At 43.1% G+C, this 17,927-nt stretch overlaps 1 protein-coding gene across 1 annotated transcript; it reads left to right on the plus strand.

Annotated features, from left to right (window-relative positions):
* The first annotated feature begins 1,503 nt into the window (after nt 1–1,503).
* On the plus strand, nt 1,504–2,927 carry LOC139832130 (uncharacterized). Its single transcript, XM_071821641.1, has 3 exons — nt 1,504–1,850; nt 1,969–2,207; nt 2,370–2,927. The coding sequence occupies exons 1-3, from the start codon at nt 1,553–1,555 to the stop codon at nt 2,925–2,927; spliced, it is 1,095 nt and encodes a 364-aa protein (XP_071677742.1). The 5' UTR covers nt 1,504–1,552.
* The last annotated feature ends 15,000 nt before the right edge of the window (nt 2,928–17,927 follow it).

The raw sequence follows: 17,927 nt of genomic DNA on the forward strand, positions 1-17,927 counted from the left end.
GGAAAAGTTCCAACTACAACCTTCATATTAATACTTTTTGTGGAAAAATGTCTATGGAATTTACAACAAGTGGTCTACCTAAAATACCCCTAGTGACTAAATATACTATACGATTTCTGCTATAGTATTACCGATCTGGGCCACTGGATGAACGAAAGTGAACGGCCAAAATCAATTTGATGTACCGTTAAATGTCTCTTAAAGTAGCTTATGCTCCTACCTCGTCTTCAGACAAACAGTGTTACGAAGTAAAGATTATGGAAGGAACGATTTCTTGCATCATACAATTAATGTTAATCCTACCAACATTGTTAATTTTTGTTTTTAAAGAGTTAGATTTGATTTATATGTTTTATTGTTCAATGTATTACAACGTCTCTTGTAAGACGTTTGACATGTGAATAAAAACATTAACTAGTCTTAAGTTTAGCTCTATATATGGTTGGTGTATTATCTTATTTTCCACTTTCTAATTTTTTTTATGCCACACATTTCTGTTGTTTCTAAATGACCCATCGATTTTATCCGTCGGCGTCTACCATAGTGCCTCTATACGCGTCAAAACCTATGTTTGGGCTTTTGATTTATTATTTGCATTTGAATTTCAAATATTAATTTTCTGAATTTTTTGAATGAGTGTTGATACATCCTTAACAATTTTAAGTTAAAATCCCTCAAATTCGTTTTCTAAACCTTTTAATTCAAAATTTTGAAAAAAATTGACCTTTTTTTATGGAAAATGATCCGTTGCTCCCGGGGGATAAGGCTCTCTCAGCCCCCTGGTCCCCAGCCGCCGGATCAATCATTTTGATGGTTAGATATGTATGTAGCAAAAAAACACCTTCGGCAGCAAAAAATCACCCCCGGCAGCAAATGACTGAAGCAAAAAATGGTTCGTTCAGAAAAAGAAAAGTAAAAAGGCTGGGCTCGCTGGAGACCTCCCCGGAGACCACGTAGCAAAAAAAATGTGATAATGTAGCAAAGATGAAAATCGTTAGAGTCATCGCCGGAGACAACGTAGCAAACATATTATCACGATGTGATGCTATTTTTTTTTTGCTATAATTTTTGTTGTTGTTTTGCTACTTTAATTTAAAAAATTGCTACGAGCTCTCCGGCGAGATCTCCGCCAATGTCTCCGGCGAGCTCAGCCTTTTTATTTGATTTCGTAACTGAACCGTTTTTTGCTACAATGTAGCAAAAGCGGGTTATTTTTTGCTGCCGGGAAGTGTTTTTTGCTACATTCAGTAAAAGCAGATCTGGCCGTCCAGTATGGCCGATCCGATGGCTGGCGACCCGGGGGCTGGAAAATCAGATCCCCGGGGGACGCCCAGCAGTTTCCTTTTTTTATAGGGGGATGAAAGCAAGGATAGATGCGGCCTTCCAACTGGCCCAAACCCAAAGAAGCGAGATACAGTAGATCGATCACTTCGGTCCTTTCCTCTCGCACAAAAAAGACTTCGGTCCTTTCTCCTCTCTGTCGCTCTCTCCCCGAAAAATAAAAATTACACTAGATCTTAGGGTTTGTTTTCTCGGCCTCGGTGGCGTGCTCATGGCGGGCGGCGACCTAGGGCTGGAGGAGGAAGTCGACGAGAGTGGCTGCTTAGAGCCGCTCTTCTACGACGAGGCGGAGGTGGTTGCCGAAGTGACTGCAAAGGCCGAGAGGCGGCGGCTGGAGGCGGAGGAGAAGGCGGCGGAGCATGCGCGGAACGTGGAGGAGTGGACGCGGAGAAATGCAGCGCATCAGGCCGTGCTCGACAGGATCAGAGAGTACGATCCTGAGACCGGGGAGGTCTGCTACACCCGATTCTACCACAAGGACTTCTCCAGATTCGACATCGACGAGGAATGTAAGTCTGAAGTCCAATTTCTCCATATTCCTCCATGTAATCGATGTTCTGTCTTAGAATGCTTGCCTGTTGGTCCAGTGCGATACACTCGCATAGATGATGTTGTTTTGATTTGCAGCGCCTCTGCCTCCGATGCGATACACTCACAGGACTCCAACCACACACGCCAACCCACGTGGAAAACAGGTTTACAGCCTATGGGAGTCGGCAAACATCTTCTCAGTGAAGATAGCCGCGTCAGATGTTCCCTTCCCGTTGGAAGTGTATGGCTCTGTGATTGCAAGAGATTACGTTGATTTCAAGTGCGTCTATCTCTTCCGTCGCTCTTGCGATGATTGCCAAGTCATCAACTCAGAGGTAGCGCATCTTTTACTCAACTTGCTTCCAAGCAGAGTAGAACTAGAACCAAACATCACGTATAATCAGATGTCATTGTCAACCTGTTAAGAACAGTTGCACACTGCCATTGTATTATTTAGATGATTGACTGTAAATTTGTTATTTGACATTTTCTCGTAGGATGAATCATTGATCTTGACTGGCCCAAGTCGAGGACTCGTGTTAATGGATAACTTATACTTGGAGGTAGATCTTAAGGTCAAGGACAAAAGGCAGAAAGACCAAGAACTTAGCAAGGGATTGTGTGTGATTGATGGTGTAAGATTGGCAGGGTGGGACTATAGTCTTCTTGATTGTGTCGACCTCAAAAGCAGGTTGAGCACTGTGGAGGTGAAATTTGCAGTGGTTGTGTTTGCTGTGGAGGCTACCGCTGAAACCAAGGTTATCAAGGGAAATTTCTGTGGAGAAATCACAGCTTACACCTCCAGCATTCAGGATTGTCTTTTGCTACATGATAGCAAAGCAGGTGGTGTAACCTGTGATGGTAGTGGAATAGTCCAGCTGTTGCGTCGTGTTGTATGTGTTGGCAAGAAGGAGAAGCTTCTATTGAGGATTGCTACTGCCTCTGCTACACAGACTGTTAGTTTTGCTCCAGATGTCAATGGTGCAGTGCAAGTTGAAATTACTTGTGGCGATGTTACAATGCTCGTCAAGGTCAATTGGTCATTGTTTGATTGAAACTCTGACGTGTCTATGCTTAACTGAGCCATGTAATGGTTGCTGAGTCTCTTGCCATGAGAGTATATAGTTCTGCACATGTTGGGCAAGAGGTGTTAGGGCCCTTTGTAACAGACCAACTTTGGTTGAACAAATAAATGATGTTGGATCATAAGCATGGCATGCATTTGCATTTAAATTTGAGAAAATTAGTGAAACCCTAATAAACACCTCTCATATGTTGGGCTCCGATGATGGAACCCCCTTTAATCTGATGATGCACGTAGGGTTTACTGAATTCCATTAATATGCGCATTGCATTATGCCATGTCTTGAATGTGTATTTTCCTTTCCGGTGTTTGGTTCTTCGCGATAGAATCTGAGCCGGAGTCCGAAGTCAACACCACCGAAGAACCGTACTCATCTGCTGAGGGACAAGGCAAGCCCTAACCTGGTTCATCTATGGTTTTGAAATGTTTTTATCTCTGGTTTCAACATATTGCATACGATTCAACTGTCTTTTATCGATAGATAGAGGTATCCTATCGGTTGCATGTATCACCCTTGTAGCCTCAAAACCATGATCCACTGCTCCTAGCATTTCTAGGTTTGGCATGTGTGCATCGCTAGAGCCTTTATCTCTTTATGCTTAGCCATGCTTAGTTTGTTACGCTACCACTCCGGTCTTCAGACTAAAGCCTTGCAATGAAATGAAACTAGCATGACAGGTTGGTAAGTATAGAGATGTTGATAAACATGACTAAATGCTTAGACGAGAGACCACATTGGGATGTGGTGGGTTGTTTCGTTCTTGCCGACCCTAGGAACCGAGTTCTCGCCTCTAGAACCAAGACAGAGCGTACAACCACACGAGGCCCTATCATGGTACCCGCTCGACTCACTAACTTGCCTAGTCGATTCCATGAGTCACATAGTTTGCGCGTTACCTGAACATATGCATTGCATTCTGCTTGGGGGAAAAGGTATATAACATGTAGGTAAGCGTGGCCGTGGTGGCTGGGGGTTACGGCCCCTAGGGAAACCCACCTCGCCTCACATCGTTAAGGACCGACTTCGGGACTTGACCCGTTACGATGGAACAATCCTTAGCGCATGACTCATGGTCTAGGCGACAGCAAGGTAAAGGTTGTGGTCGACCACCCTCTGTCGGCTTTCCATGGAAAAGAGCTAATATATCGACATTAATAGTCGGTTGGCACGTGAGGGTAAAGTTGTGCACCCATGCAGGGTTAAAACTTTTTTTGAAAAGCCATGTCCACGGTCACGGACGACCTGGAAATGGATTCTGTGATCATAGACAACTCTAACCTGATTGTAAAACTTGGCAACCATTGTGTGTTTACAGATACCTTCTCCGGGGTGTTGAGGGGGTGATCCGAGGATAGTGGTTCGAGCCGATGAATATTTGGTGGATACAATATGATGATCAATAGAGCTAGAGTTATCGATCTCTTATCCCCTTTTAAAGGTTCTAAATAGTCGAACTTCTTCTCCCTCTTGTGTATTAAAGGAAAAATGGCTTTACGCAAAAGAATCTCTACAGAAAGCCCGCATACACGTTTTGCTAAAAGGTTGTACTAAGTCTTGTTGAGTCCCTGTACTCAACTTTGCATGCTTTTGTTTCAGACGAAGTTTCTCCGACAGATGGTGGTTTCTAGGTCGACATCGACGAGTAGCTTGGGGTTCCCTAGTGGCAGCCTGGAATCTATGGACTAGGACATCGCCGTTATGCTCCTTTTGCTATCTTGCTATGTTTAATAGCATAACTTCGCTTTCGTTGATTGATGTAATGTCAGGTCAGTGACCTCTGCTTGTAATACTTTGGTTCTTCGCTTAGTTATGAGCTTGTATTACTTATTTGAGTTGTAGAGTCACTGTTGTGTTACCTATTCTCTCGATGTAATCTCTCGAGCTCTAGGTTAGGCTTATGTCAGAAGAAGATCTGGTATTTTTCTAACATCTCGGGGGTGCCACAGGTTTTGGTATCAGAGCAGGACTGCATGTAGGAAACCCTTGTTAACTGGTCGATGTTGAGTCTAGCGGTTGTGAAAACTATTTGAAAGCTAAATATTATTTGCAAAAATTCTGAATAGGATTCTTTTTACTCCTTGTCTGGTGTCACTCTAATGCCGAGTCATCTTACCTGGTTTTGGTTGGAAGAAGGTTTCACTTCTTTCCTATTAATTCAAATCTTTAGGATCCATGGGTTTGGGTTATTTTTCTCCATTACTCCTTATTTGGTTGCTTGTCTCAGAGTTTCCAGAATGCCTCAGCTAATCTAAAGCATTGTCCTTAATTCTTGCTTCGGGTGCTTAGCACCCAACTTTTCGCCTTTATGCGACATGGTGATGGTATGTCATCTTTGCATTCCATCTTCATGGTTTGTGAGTCGGTTGGTAGTGTATACGTTTTGTATGCTTGTTCAACTACTATGATCGATACAATGATATATCTTCATATCACATGTCTTATCTTTCAACATGCTCATTGCATCCGGTACATGCTATCCTTCTGTTGAATCCTTCCGGTGAATCTGTGTCTCATGGTTTTTGTCTTCTCCTCAGGATGTCATGCGGTACTCGAAGTGGTGCTGACCTTCATCGTAGCCGTGGTAATAACCGTGGAGATGGTCATGAGGAGAATGTTGACCTTCCTCCTCCTCCTTCTATGGTCCAACTCATGGCCATGTATGAAGCCAATCGTGCAGACAACATGAGGCTCCTTGAAAGGATTGAGAGAAACATAGCTCAGCGTCATGAGGAACAAGTGGGGATCAAAAGCTTCATCCGCCTCACCTCACCAGTGTTCAGCTATTCCACTGAGCCCCTTGATGCTGATTACTGGCTCCGTACCATTGAGCGCAAGCTTGAGGTTACGCATGCTACTCAAGTAGATTGGGTGAACTTTGCAACCTACCATCTTGAAGGAGCTGTTGGTTCATGGTGGGAAAACTTCCTGTTGATGCAGCCTGCCGATCATGTCGTGACCTGGCAAGAGTTTAAAGCTACTTTCCGTGCATATCATATCCCAGGGGGGGTCTGATGGACGAGAAAAGAGAAGAGTTTCTGAAGCTGAAGCAGGGCAGTGGTAACTTCTATCGTGTTGCCAAGGTCGGCCAGTCAACCGACATTGGCAGTCAACCGACATTGGCAGTCAACCGACATTGACTTCATTTTGGGCATTGATTGGCTAGCTAAATATCTGTTTGTCATTGATTGTGCAGCCAGGTTTCTCACTCTAACCGATCTTTCCGGAAGTTCCATTCTGTATTGGTCTCTGTCAGCAACCCCTCCATCAGCGGTAACTATTCCTGATGCTGAGTTGTATTCCCTTGACATTTTACCTCCGCTTGAAATTTCTGATGTTCCGGTGGTTTGTGACTTTCCTAATGTATTTCCGAAAGAATTACCTGGCATGCCACCTGATCGAAGTGTGGAGTTTGTCATCAAGCTGGTTCTTGGAACCGCTCCTGTTTCTCGATGTCTGTATCGTGTGCCTCGAGAAGAGTTGGTTGAACTGAAGAAGCAGATAGAAGAGTTGGAAGGGAAAAGATAAATCCAACCTAGTAATTCATCTTGGGGATGTCCTGCACTCTTTGTCAAGAGGGATACCAACGTTCCGTGTCTGGTTGTTGATTACCGGCCGCTCAACGCAGTAACCATAAAGAACAAGTATCCTCTACCTAGAATCAATGATCTTTTTGATCAATTGAGTGGTGCCACAGTCTTTTCCAAGATGGATTTGAGATCAGGCATCAAATCAAAATCCGAACGAAGGACATCCCAAAAATGGCGCTCATGACTCGTTATGGTCTTTACGAGTACATAGTCATGTCCTTTGGCCTCACTAATGCTCCAGCCACTTTTATGCGGCTCATGAACTCAGTGTTTATGGAGTATCTTGACAAATTCATCATTATCTACATCGATGATATTCTGGTCTACTCCAAAACTAAAGAAGAATACACTGAACACCTACGTTTGGGTGTGACAAAGCTTTGTGAACATCGCCTCTATGCCAAGTTCTCTAAATGTGATTTCTGGCTGCAAGAGCTCATCTTCCTTGGCTATGTGGTCTCTGCAAAAGGTGTTCCAGTCATTCCAGAGAAAGTTCAATCCGTTCTTGACTGGAAGACTCCTAAGTCAGCCAAAGAGATTTAGAGTTTTCTTGGATTGGCGGGTTATTACCGTCGACACATCAAGAATTTCTCCAAGATCACCAAACCAATTACTGATCTTCTAATGAAAGATAAGAAGTTTGAGTGGTCAGAGAAGGCTGAAGAAAGTTTTCAGACACTGAAAATAAATCTGACTACCGCTCGTGTACTTGTCCTTCCAGACACAAGCAAAGACTTTGTCATCTTCTGTGATGCCTCTCTTCAAGGGCTCGGATGTGTGTTGATGCAACATGGCCATGTAGTGGCTTATGCCTCTCGACAGTTGAAGCCACATGAGCTCAATTATCCAACTCATGATCTAGAGCTTGCAACTGTGCTCCATGCTCTTAAGCAATTAATGGCGACCTTACCTTTACGTCAATCGTTGTGAGTTGTACTCGGATCATCAAAGCCTGAAGTATCTCTTTACCCAACTAGATCTGAATCTCAGGTAGACATGATGGTTGGAATTCATCAAATATTATGATCTAGGTCTCAATTATCATCCCGGCAAGGCCAACATCGTTGCTGACGCGCTAACTCGGAAATCATATTGCATGCAACAATTTGATGCTCAAGCAATATCAACCTCCTCCATGAGGAATTTGCACGACTCAATCTTGAAATTGTTCCTCGGGGGTTCCTTGTTAACTTAGAGGTGAAACCCTTTCTTGAAGACCAGATCAAAACCGCTCAGAAGCGTGATTTGGGTATCACTAAGATCAAAGAGAACATTGCCAGTGGAAATGTTAAACGTTTCTCCATCGACGATCAAGGTGTTGTCTACTTTGGTAACCGCTTGGTGGTGTCTAAGAAAAACAATCTGAGAGAGCTTATCCTTCGAGAAGCTCATGAGTCTCCTCTATCTGTTCATCCTGGAAGCACAAAGATGTATCAGGATCTTCGCCAAAGGTTCTGGTGGACCCGGATGAAACGAGAAATCGCTCGCTTTTTAGCTGAATGCAACGTTTGTCATCGTGTAAAAGCTGAGCATCAAAGACCAGCTGGTACTCTTCAACCTCTATCTACTCCTGAGTGGAAATGGGGTGAAATTGGCATGGATTTCATAACCGGACTTCCCAAAACTCAGAAGGGAAGTAATGCTATATGGGTTATGGTTGATCGTCTATCCAAAGTTGCTCACTTCCTTCCTATTTGAGAAGACATTACTGCTAGCCAGTTGGCAGATCTGTATGTTCCCCGGATAGTATCTCTCCATGGTGTTCTGAAGAGGATCATCTCTGACCGAGGAAGCCAATTTACTTCCAAGTTTTGGGCCAGTTTCCAACAAGCTATGGGCACTTGTCTTTCCTTTAGCACATCTTATCATCCTCAAACCGGTGGTCAAACCGAAGGAGTGAATCAAATCCTTGAAGACATGCTCAGAGCATGTGCTATATCCTTCGGCAAGAATTGGGAAAAGTGCCTTCCATTTGCTGAATTCTCCTATAACAACATTTTCCAATCTAGCCTGGGCATGGCACCTTTTGAAGCTCTTTATGGACGAAAATTTCGAACCCCTCTGAATTGGTCAAAAACCGGTCAAAGACAGTTCTTTGAACCGGGCATGATCAAGGAAGCAAAAGATCAAGTTGGCATTATCCGAGAGCGTTTGAAAACTGCTCAGTCTCGTCAAAAGAGCAATTATGATCGTCATCATCAAGAAGTTCGCTATGAAGTTGGCAAGCAAGCTTATCTTCGGGTCACTCCTTTAAGAGGTGTCCATCGTTTCGGTATAAAAGGAAAACTAGCTCCTCGCTACGTTGGTCCTTTCCGCATCCTTGCTAAACGAGCTGCACTTGCTTACAAGTTGGAACCTCCTCCAACTTTCCCTAAAGTTCATGATGTATTCCATGTCTCCCAACTCAAACGTTTCTTCAAAGGTCCCATCTGTGGTGTTGATCACAAAACACTTGATATCCAAGAGGATCTGACCTATCGAGAGTATCCAGTTCATATCCTTGATGAAGTTGAGCATAAGACTCGGCGTAAAACCATCAAATTCCTAAAAGTTCAGTGGTCTCATCACTCCTTGTCAGAAGCAACCTGGAAACGAGAAGATCGTCTCTAATCTGAGTACCCTGCCTTCTTTTCTAAAACTTAGGAATCTCGGGGAAGAGATTCTTGTAAGGGGGTAGAGTTTTAACAGACCAACTTTGGTTGTATAAATAAGTGATGTTGGATCATAAGCATGGCATTCATTTGCATTTAAATTTGAGAAAAAATAGTGGAACCCTAATAAACACCTCTCATAGGTCGGGGTCCGATGCCGGAACCCCCTTTAATCTGATGATGCACCTAGGGTTTACTCAATTCCGTTAATATTACATATCATTCATATTGTATCCGCATTGCATTATGCCATGTCTTGAATGTGTATTCCCCTTTCCGGTGTTTGGTTCTTCGCGATAGGATCTGAGCCGGAGTCTGAAGTCAACATCACCGAAGAACCGTACTCATCTGCTTAGGGACAAGGCAAGCCCTAACCTGGTTCATCTATGGTTTCGAAATGCTTTTATCTCTGGTTCCTACATATTGCATACGATTCAACTGTATTTTATCGATAGATAGAGTTATCCTATAGGTTGCATGTATCACCCTTGTAGCCTCAAAACCCTGATACATTGCTCCTAGCATACCAAGGTTTGGCATGTGTGCATCGCTAGAGCCTTTATTTCTTTATGCTTAGCCATGCTTAGTTTGTTACCCTACCACTCTGTTCTTCGTACTGGAGCCTTACAATAAAATGAAACTAGCATGACAGGTTGATGTGGTAAGTATAGAGATGTTGATAAACATGACTAAAGGTTCAAACGAGAGGCCACATTGGGATGTGGTGGGTTATTTCGTTTTTGCCGACCCTAGGAACCGAGTTCTCGCCTCTTGAACCAAGACCGAGCGGACAACAACACGAGGCCCTATCATGGTACCCTCTTGACTCACTAACTTGCCTAGTCGATTTCATGAATCACATAGTTTGCGTGTTACCTGGACATATGCATTGCATTCTGCTTGGGGGGAAATGTACATAGCAGGTAGGTAAGCGTGGCCGTGGTGGCTGGGGGTTGCGGCCCCTGGGGAAACACACCTCGCCTCACATCGTTAAGGACCGACTTCAGGACTTGACCCGTTACGACGGAACAATCCTTAGCACATGACTCATGGTCTAGGCGACAACAAGGTAAAGGCCATGGTCGACCACCCTGTGTCGGCTTTCCAAGGAAGAGAGCTAATATATTGGTATTAAGAGTCGGTTGGCACGTGTGGGTAAAGATGTGCACCCTGGCAGTGTTAGTTCTTTTTGGAAAGCCGTGTCCAGGGTTATGAACGACTTGGGAATGTATTATGTGATCATAGACAACTCTAACCTGATCGTAAAACTTGGCAACCATTGTGTGTTTACGGATACCTTCTCCAGGGTGTTCAAGGGGTGATCCGAGGATAGTGGTTCGAGCTGATGAATATTTGGTGGATACTATATGATGATCAATAAAGCTAGAGTTATCGCTCTCTTATCCCCTTTTAAAGGTTCTGAGTACTCGAACGTCTTCTCCCTCTTGTGTATTAAAGGAAAACTGGCTTTATGCAAAAGAAGCTCTATAGAAAGCCCGCATACCTGCTTTGCTAAAAGGTTGTACTAAGTCTTCCTGAGTCCATGTACTCAGCTTTGCATGTTTTTGTTTTAGATGAAGTTGCTCCGACAGATGGTGGTTTCTAGGTCGATATCGACGAGTAGCTTGGGGTTCCTAGGTGGCAGCCTAGAATCTATGGGCTGGGACATCGCCGTTATGCTCCTGGCCTCTTAGGACTTTTGCTATCTTGCTATGTCTAATAGCATAACTTTGCTTCAGTTGATTGATGTAATGTCAGGTCAGTGACCTCTGCTTGTAATACTTTGGTTCTTCGCTCAGTTATGAGCTTGTATTACTTCTTTGAGTCGTAGAATCACTGTTGTGTTACCGATTCTCTCACTGTATTCTCTCAAGCTCTAGGTTAGGATTATGTCAGACGAAGATCTGGTATTTGTCTAACCCTTATCCCGGGGGTGCCACAACCTGGTTCGTGATTATGGAGAGGCGTTCATGGCAACTGTCAAGCAGGTGGATAGTGATCGAGTAGGTGGATCCCATTCAAGGAGTACCTGTAGGGTTTTGGGTGGTCTATTGGAGGGTTTAGCTAGGTGGATCCCGTTCAAGTAGTACATGTAGGGTTTTGGGTGGTCTGTTGGAGGGCTTTGCTGGACAGTGTTGTAATGCGGCAATCTTTTCCATTCCTTTGCATACTCAGAAAAGAAACACTTATCTTGATCTCAAACATATCATGAAGGTCCAAGAAATAATTATTTAGTGACCGATGGTTAAATAACAAGGGAACAAAGAAAAACAGTACTTCAAAAAAGCAAAACAACATCTTAGTCAACGTCTAGCACAAGGCTAGGCAGCTAGTACACCTGAAATCCAACAGTCGTGTCCAGCTGTAGGTTCCTTCTCTGCCTCGCCATCTCCCAAGCTTGTAATACAGGTGGTCCGACAAAAACTGGCTCCCATCGTCAAGGTGCATCTCCTCGAGCACCATGGCGTTCTCCACGAGGAACTTGGCGAGCTGAAATTGGAAGCTCCTTGTGCCTTGAACTTCAGCGCCACCTTCCTCAGGCTCACCACCATCTTCTCCGATGCCCCACCCCCTCTCCATGGTTATTTGTACACTCTGCTCCGGCAGCCAGCCCCTCCCCCTCTCCAGCCGCTGGCATATTGCTCCCTCCGGCCGTCAGCTAGGGTTGAGAACAAATAATTTAGAAAACAAAAAATGGAAAAAATGTGCAAAAAGTGAGCAAAAATATCAAAAGTATACCTGTGGCGGACCACCTGGTATCAGTTCGCCCACTTTAACCGTTTTCCTAGTGGTGTGTTGATGCTATTGCTGATTATTGCATTATACTTTGTATTAATAATACAAACTTTTTTATCGCTCACGTCTCATCAAATTTTGATGTTTATTCTAGCTTGATCACCCCAATTTGATTCCATCTCATGTATATATGAATCTTTACACAACATATCATAGTGGTTCGAAAAAATTTAAATGCGAAAATATATGTATGAAGACATATTAACTGAAATAGTAATAGACAAGGTGTCGTCCATGCATGTGCGAGGGGCCACTGTGTTAGTTTCTCATAAATACAATAAACTTGGAGTATCACAAATATATTAGAAAAATCTTCTTAGGAATGGGCTACTATGTATGGAGTTTCATGGATTTAAAGCTAGATGAGCTAGGTCTTGACCACAAACATGGCACAATTTGTTCAAATGATCCTTTATTCTGCACATGTGTACATATTGGGATGCCAAACAATGTTGATGTTGGGGGGTTTTATTTTCTTTCCACAAAAAATCTCATTTTCCATTTTCTAAGCGTTAAAAACGATTTTTTGTGGAGCACCTACCAAAAAACTATTCCAAAATATGATAATCTAACTTTTCAAAAATACTAGAACACATTGGGTGTACAAATAACCATATGGTTGCATCTCAAATAAATTCTAGGTACCTCCCACACTAAAAAAACAAATTGTCACTAATTCATGTAGAAGTTAGTCAAATTTGAATTGCAACTACTTGATAGTTTGTCGATGACTTTTTTCCAAAAATCATTTCTACGTTCACGACTACCTATTTCATGATATACCCACAAAGAGTTTTGCAGGATTCAACCACTATCTAAGAATGATCACGCCCTCTGATCACATTTAAATTTTGTGATATTAAAAAGTAGGTCATGCAGTCGAGATGATGTATCATGAGAATTTTGCCGACACGAAAGCTATGCATATCATCGACATGAACCAAATTGATTTTTGGATCATTTCTATCCAAGGTAGTATGCAAAATTGACATAAAAATTGGCTTTCCAAAATAAAACTTAAACTCCCTCTATTTATTTGGGTTCAAACTCTATTTATCTTTAGCCACCTTCTAATAGCCTTTGGACCGTTGGCCCATTTGTAGCAGTTGGGAAAAAATGTGCAGGCTACCTAGGTGAGTTGGGCAGGTCGCGAGTTCGCGGATGACAGTTCAGAGGTCACACATTAAATGGGTTACGAATCATTTGTTGCAAAATGGTCAAAGAGTTATGACTAATTTTTATGTGGACACTGTAAGAAGGTCACTCCTTAAGTAGTGTTAGTACAACCTCCAGGTTGGCATAGCCCTCTATTTTCTCCCCAGCGATGGCTAGGGGTCAGAGGTGGCCACGCCGACACCGAAGGACGTCACTAACTTCGCCGAGCCGTCGGACAGCAACGCTAAGCGAGCCCTCCTCGCCTAAGGTTATCCAAGCCCTAGATCTATTCCAATGATAGTAATTTAGCTTGCATTTGTAGTAAACTTTCTTACAACCAAGTTTAGATTTACAATAACTCTTCTTAGATTTTAGCTTATATTAACTTTGTTAAATGCAAAGTACTCAGTTCTGCTTACTGTAACCTAACTTTGTTAAATGCTTAGATTTTAGATTCCAGTAATTTCGTTGAATGTTGAGTACTATATATGCTATGTTTTGTTCTTCTTAGTGTAAATATGCTTAGAGTAAGTATTATTTTATATGTGAATTAGAGAATTTGTACCCTACATTACTTTATATGTTTTACTGATAGATATTTGCATTTCTAATTTACCTTACATTGTTAATGTTCTAGATAACTGGCAATGGCAGATAAATTTTCTTACTTAGGGATTTTCTTTTATCCTTTAGGGCGAGGAGGAAGCTTGGAGACGATGCGCGACCGTGTAGACATATTAGCGGGGCTCCGTCCATGGTGCACTGAAGCTAGCGTCTCCGGGATGTTATCCCTCTCTTTGCAGTAGGAGTTAAGGTAGAAGACGGCAACCATCCGGCGGCCCTCAAAACAAGGGAGCGAGGCTCCATCAACGGTGCGCTTAAGGTGGTGAACTTTTGTACAACATGACCAACAGAAAAATGGTGACGAACCAGTGGGCATATAATTGATGGAGTGGGGCTCCGCTGGCGGTATCCTGCCCCGCCGTCCATTTTATTGTTTCATGTAAGGTTCATTACCAACAGCTATTAACTGAACCCCCTAGGAGATGTAGACATAAACAATACATTTATTTGTAATTGTTGCCCATTTATAGGGGTAACAGAAAATTACTATGTTTCAATTGTGGCCTTCACATCAGCGAACGACTTCGAATGACAGGTCCTTTTTTCCTTTTCTGGTGAGGTTTTTGACTTGTGTCCATCCGTGCCGTTACTTTGTACTAGTGTGGGATATTGCTACCCTCTCAACAATGGATGTATGGATAAAAACCTTAGCTAGTCTCTGTAGAGATTCGTAGCAAAGAAAATAAAAAATTCTACCGCAATAACAAATAACAATCCAATATCTAATCTAGTAGATGGTAGCAACGAGATAAGATCAACATACCCTCGAAGATCGCTATGTGTTAACGAGATAAATCTCGTGGATGATGTAGTCGATCACTTGCCGCTCTCAAGAGCGAGTAGAAGATCTTGATGGTGCCGCAATCGGGTAGCACCTCCGCACTCGGTCACACGTACGGTGTTGATGAAGACATCCTTCTCCTTGTTCTAGCAGGAAGCAGAAGTAGTAGATCCTCCTCGGAATCCCGGCAGCACGACGGCGTGGTGACGGTGGTGGTGGAGATCTCCTGTAGGGCTTCGCCGTAGCCGTGCGGGAGAGAGGTGGGGGAGGGTGGCGCTAGGGTTTGGAGAGAGGGGCTAGGGCGCTGGCCTTGGTGCCCTTGAGGTGGTGCGGTAAATGTGTGGCCGTCCCCTCCCCTTCTCTCCCCTTTAAATAGGTGGAAAACCCTAGGCTCCAATCATACTCCTCATGGGAGTCCAATTGAAAACCTACCATATATGCAAAAATTCAAAACCTAGTCAAGGTGGGTTTTCCCCCTTTCATTTTGAGTTGGCCGGCCAAGGAGGTGAAGTCCACCATGGAATCCACCTTCCCACCTGGTGGGTCAGCTAGGGCAGGTGGAGTCCCTCCGGGACTCCTCCTGCCATAGTGAAATCTTCCGGACGATTCTAGAACCTTCTAGAACCTTCCATAAATTCACCAGACCATTCCCAAATTAGAATATGACTTCCCATATATGAATCTTATTCTCCGGACTATTTCGGAACTCCTCGTGGTGTCCTGGATCACATCCGAGACTCCGAACAATATTCGAACTCCATTCCATATTCCATATCTACTTAAAACGACATCAAACCTTAAGTGTGTCACCCTACGGTTCGCGAACTATGCAAACATGATCGAGACACTTCTCCAATCAATAACCAATAGCGGGACCTAGAGATCCATAATGTATCCCACATATTCAACGATGACTTCATGAATGAAAGAACCATTAACATACGATACTGATTCCCTTTGTCGCGTGATACTTTACTTATCCGAGGTTTCATCGTCGGTATCTCTATACCTAGTTCAACCTTGTTACTGATAAGTACTCTTTACTCGTACTATGATATGACATCCCTTGTGAGCCAGTCACATGCTTGCAAGCTAATTGGATGACATTCCACCGAGAGGGCCCAGAGCATATATATCCGTCATTTGGATGGACAAATCCCACTATTGATCCATGCGCTTCAGCATATACTTTCCGTCATTTGGATGGACAAATCCCACAAATCCCATTATATAGTATATATATCCATTATTTATTCATATTTTATCTTTCTTCTGCCATAGCCGGACTTTGAGTTTTACTCAAGGTCTTACCTGGCAACATAGGCAAGAACCCTTTCTTGCTTTCATCCATTCTAAACTTCTTTAGAATTTTGTCCAGGTATGTACTATCTGAAATCCCTATTAAGCGTCTTGATCTATCTCTATAAATCTTGATGCCTAAAATGTATGCTGCTTCGCCAAGGTCCTTCATTGATAAACTTTTATTCAAATACCCTTTGACACTACCAAGAAGTTCTATATCATTCTCAATCAACAATATGTCATCCACATACAGTATCAGGAATGCTACAGAGCTCCCACTCACTTTCTTGAAAATACAAGCTTTTCCAAAAGTTTGTATAAATCCGAAGTCTTTGATCGCCTTATCAAGCGTCAGTTCCAACTCTAGGATGCTTGCTTCTGTCCATAAATAAAGCCCTGAAGTTTCCATAACTTGTCAGCATCTAGATCGACAAAACCTTTGGGTTGTACCATATACAACTCTTCCTCAATGTCTCCATTAAGGAACACCGTTTTAACACCCATCTGCTAAATTTCATATTCAAAAAATGCAGCGATTGCTAAAAAATCCTCACAGACTTTAGCTTCACTACAGGTGAGAAAGTCTCATCATAGTCAACTCCTTGAATTTTTCAAAAACCTTTCACGACAAGTCGAGCTTTATAGACAGTAACATTACCATCAGTGTCTTTTTTTCTTTTGAAAATCCATTTGTTCTCGACAGCCTTGCGACCATCAGGTAAGTCCACCAAAGTCCATACTTGGTTTTCATACATGGATCTCATTTCAGATTTCAAGGATTCTTGCCATTTGTTGGGATCCGGACTCATAATTGCTTCCTCATATGTCACATGGTCGTCATTGTTGTCTACCAACTTGGCATTTAAGGCGGGATCATACCAATCAAGAGTGGAACGAATCCTCATCGACCTGCAAGGTTCAGTAGCAACTTTCTTCGAAGTTTGATGTCTACGGGTGCTTCTATTCTTGTAGACAGTGTTGGGCCTCCAAGAGCATAGGTTTGTAGAACAGCAGCAAGTTTCCCTTAAGTGGATCACCCAAGGTTTATCGAACTCAGGGAGGAAGAGGTCAAAGATATCCCTCTCAAGCAACCTTGCAACCACGAAGCAAGAAGTCTCTTGTGTCCCCAACACACCTAATAGGTGCACTAGTTCGGCGAAGAGATAGTGAAATACAGGTGGTATGAATAAGTATGAGCAGTAGTAACGGTGCCAGAAAAGTGCTTGCTGGCGTGTAGTTGATGGTGGTAATATTGCGGACAGTACAGATGCAGTAAAACAGTAAACAAGCAGCGATAGCAGTATTGGAAACAAGGCCTAGGGATCATACTTTCACTAGTGGACACTCTCAACATTGATCACATAACAGAATAAATAAATAGATGCTAGACTCTACACTCTCTTGTTGGATGATGAACACCACTAACTGTGTAGGATTACATGAACCCTCAATGCCGGAGTTAACAAGCTCCACAATATTCGATGTTCATGTTTAAATAACCTTAGAGTGCAAGATAGATCAACACAACCAAACCAAGTACTAACATAGCATGCACACTGTTACCATCACACTATGAAAGGAGGAATAGATCACATCAATACCATCATAGTAATAGTTAACTTCATAATCTACAAGAGATCACAATCATAGCCTACGCCAAGTACTACACGATGCACACACTGTCACCATTACACCGTGGAGGAGGAATAGAGTACTTTAATAACATCACTAGAGTAGCACATAGATGAATAGTGATACAAAACTCATATGAATCTCAATCATGTAAAGCAGCTCATGAGATTATTGTATTGAAGTACATAGGAGAGAGATTAACCACATAGCTACCGGTAAAACCCTTAGCCTCGATGGAGAACTACTCCCTCCTCATGGGAGACAGCATCGTTGATGAAGATGGCGGTGGAGATGGCAGCGGTGTCGATGGAGAAGCCTTCCGGGGGCACTTCCCCGTCCCGGCGGCGTGCCGGAACAGAGACTCCTGTCCCCTAGATCTTGGCTTCGCGATGGCGGCGGCTCTGGAAGGTTTCTCGTACCGTGGCTTTTTCGTATCGAAGAT

The sequence above is a fragment of the Lolium perenne genome, chromosome 1, assembly GCF_019359855.2.
Source record: "Lolium perenne isolate Kyuss_39 chromosome 1, Kyuss_2.0, whole genome shotgun sequence".
NCBI lineage: Eukaryota > Viridiplantae > Streptophyta > Magnoliopsida > Poales > Poaceae > Lolium > Lolium perenne.

Bases quoted from the DNA above. Each gene is read 5' to 3' on its own strand.
- LOC139832130 (XM_071821641.1), top strand. From the start codon at position 1,553: ATGGCGGGCGGCGACCTAGGGCTGGAGGAGGAAGTCGACGAGAGTGGC. The intron at 1,851-1,968 runs GTAAGTCTGAAG...TTTGATTTGCAG, and splicing joins ATTCGACATCGACGAGGAAT to CGCCTCTGCCTCCGATGCGA. The intron at 2,208-2,369 runs GTAGCGCATCTT...ATTTTCTCGTAG, and splicing joins GCCAAGTCATCAACTCAGAG to GATGAATCATTGATCTTGAC.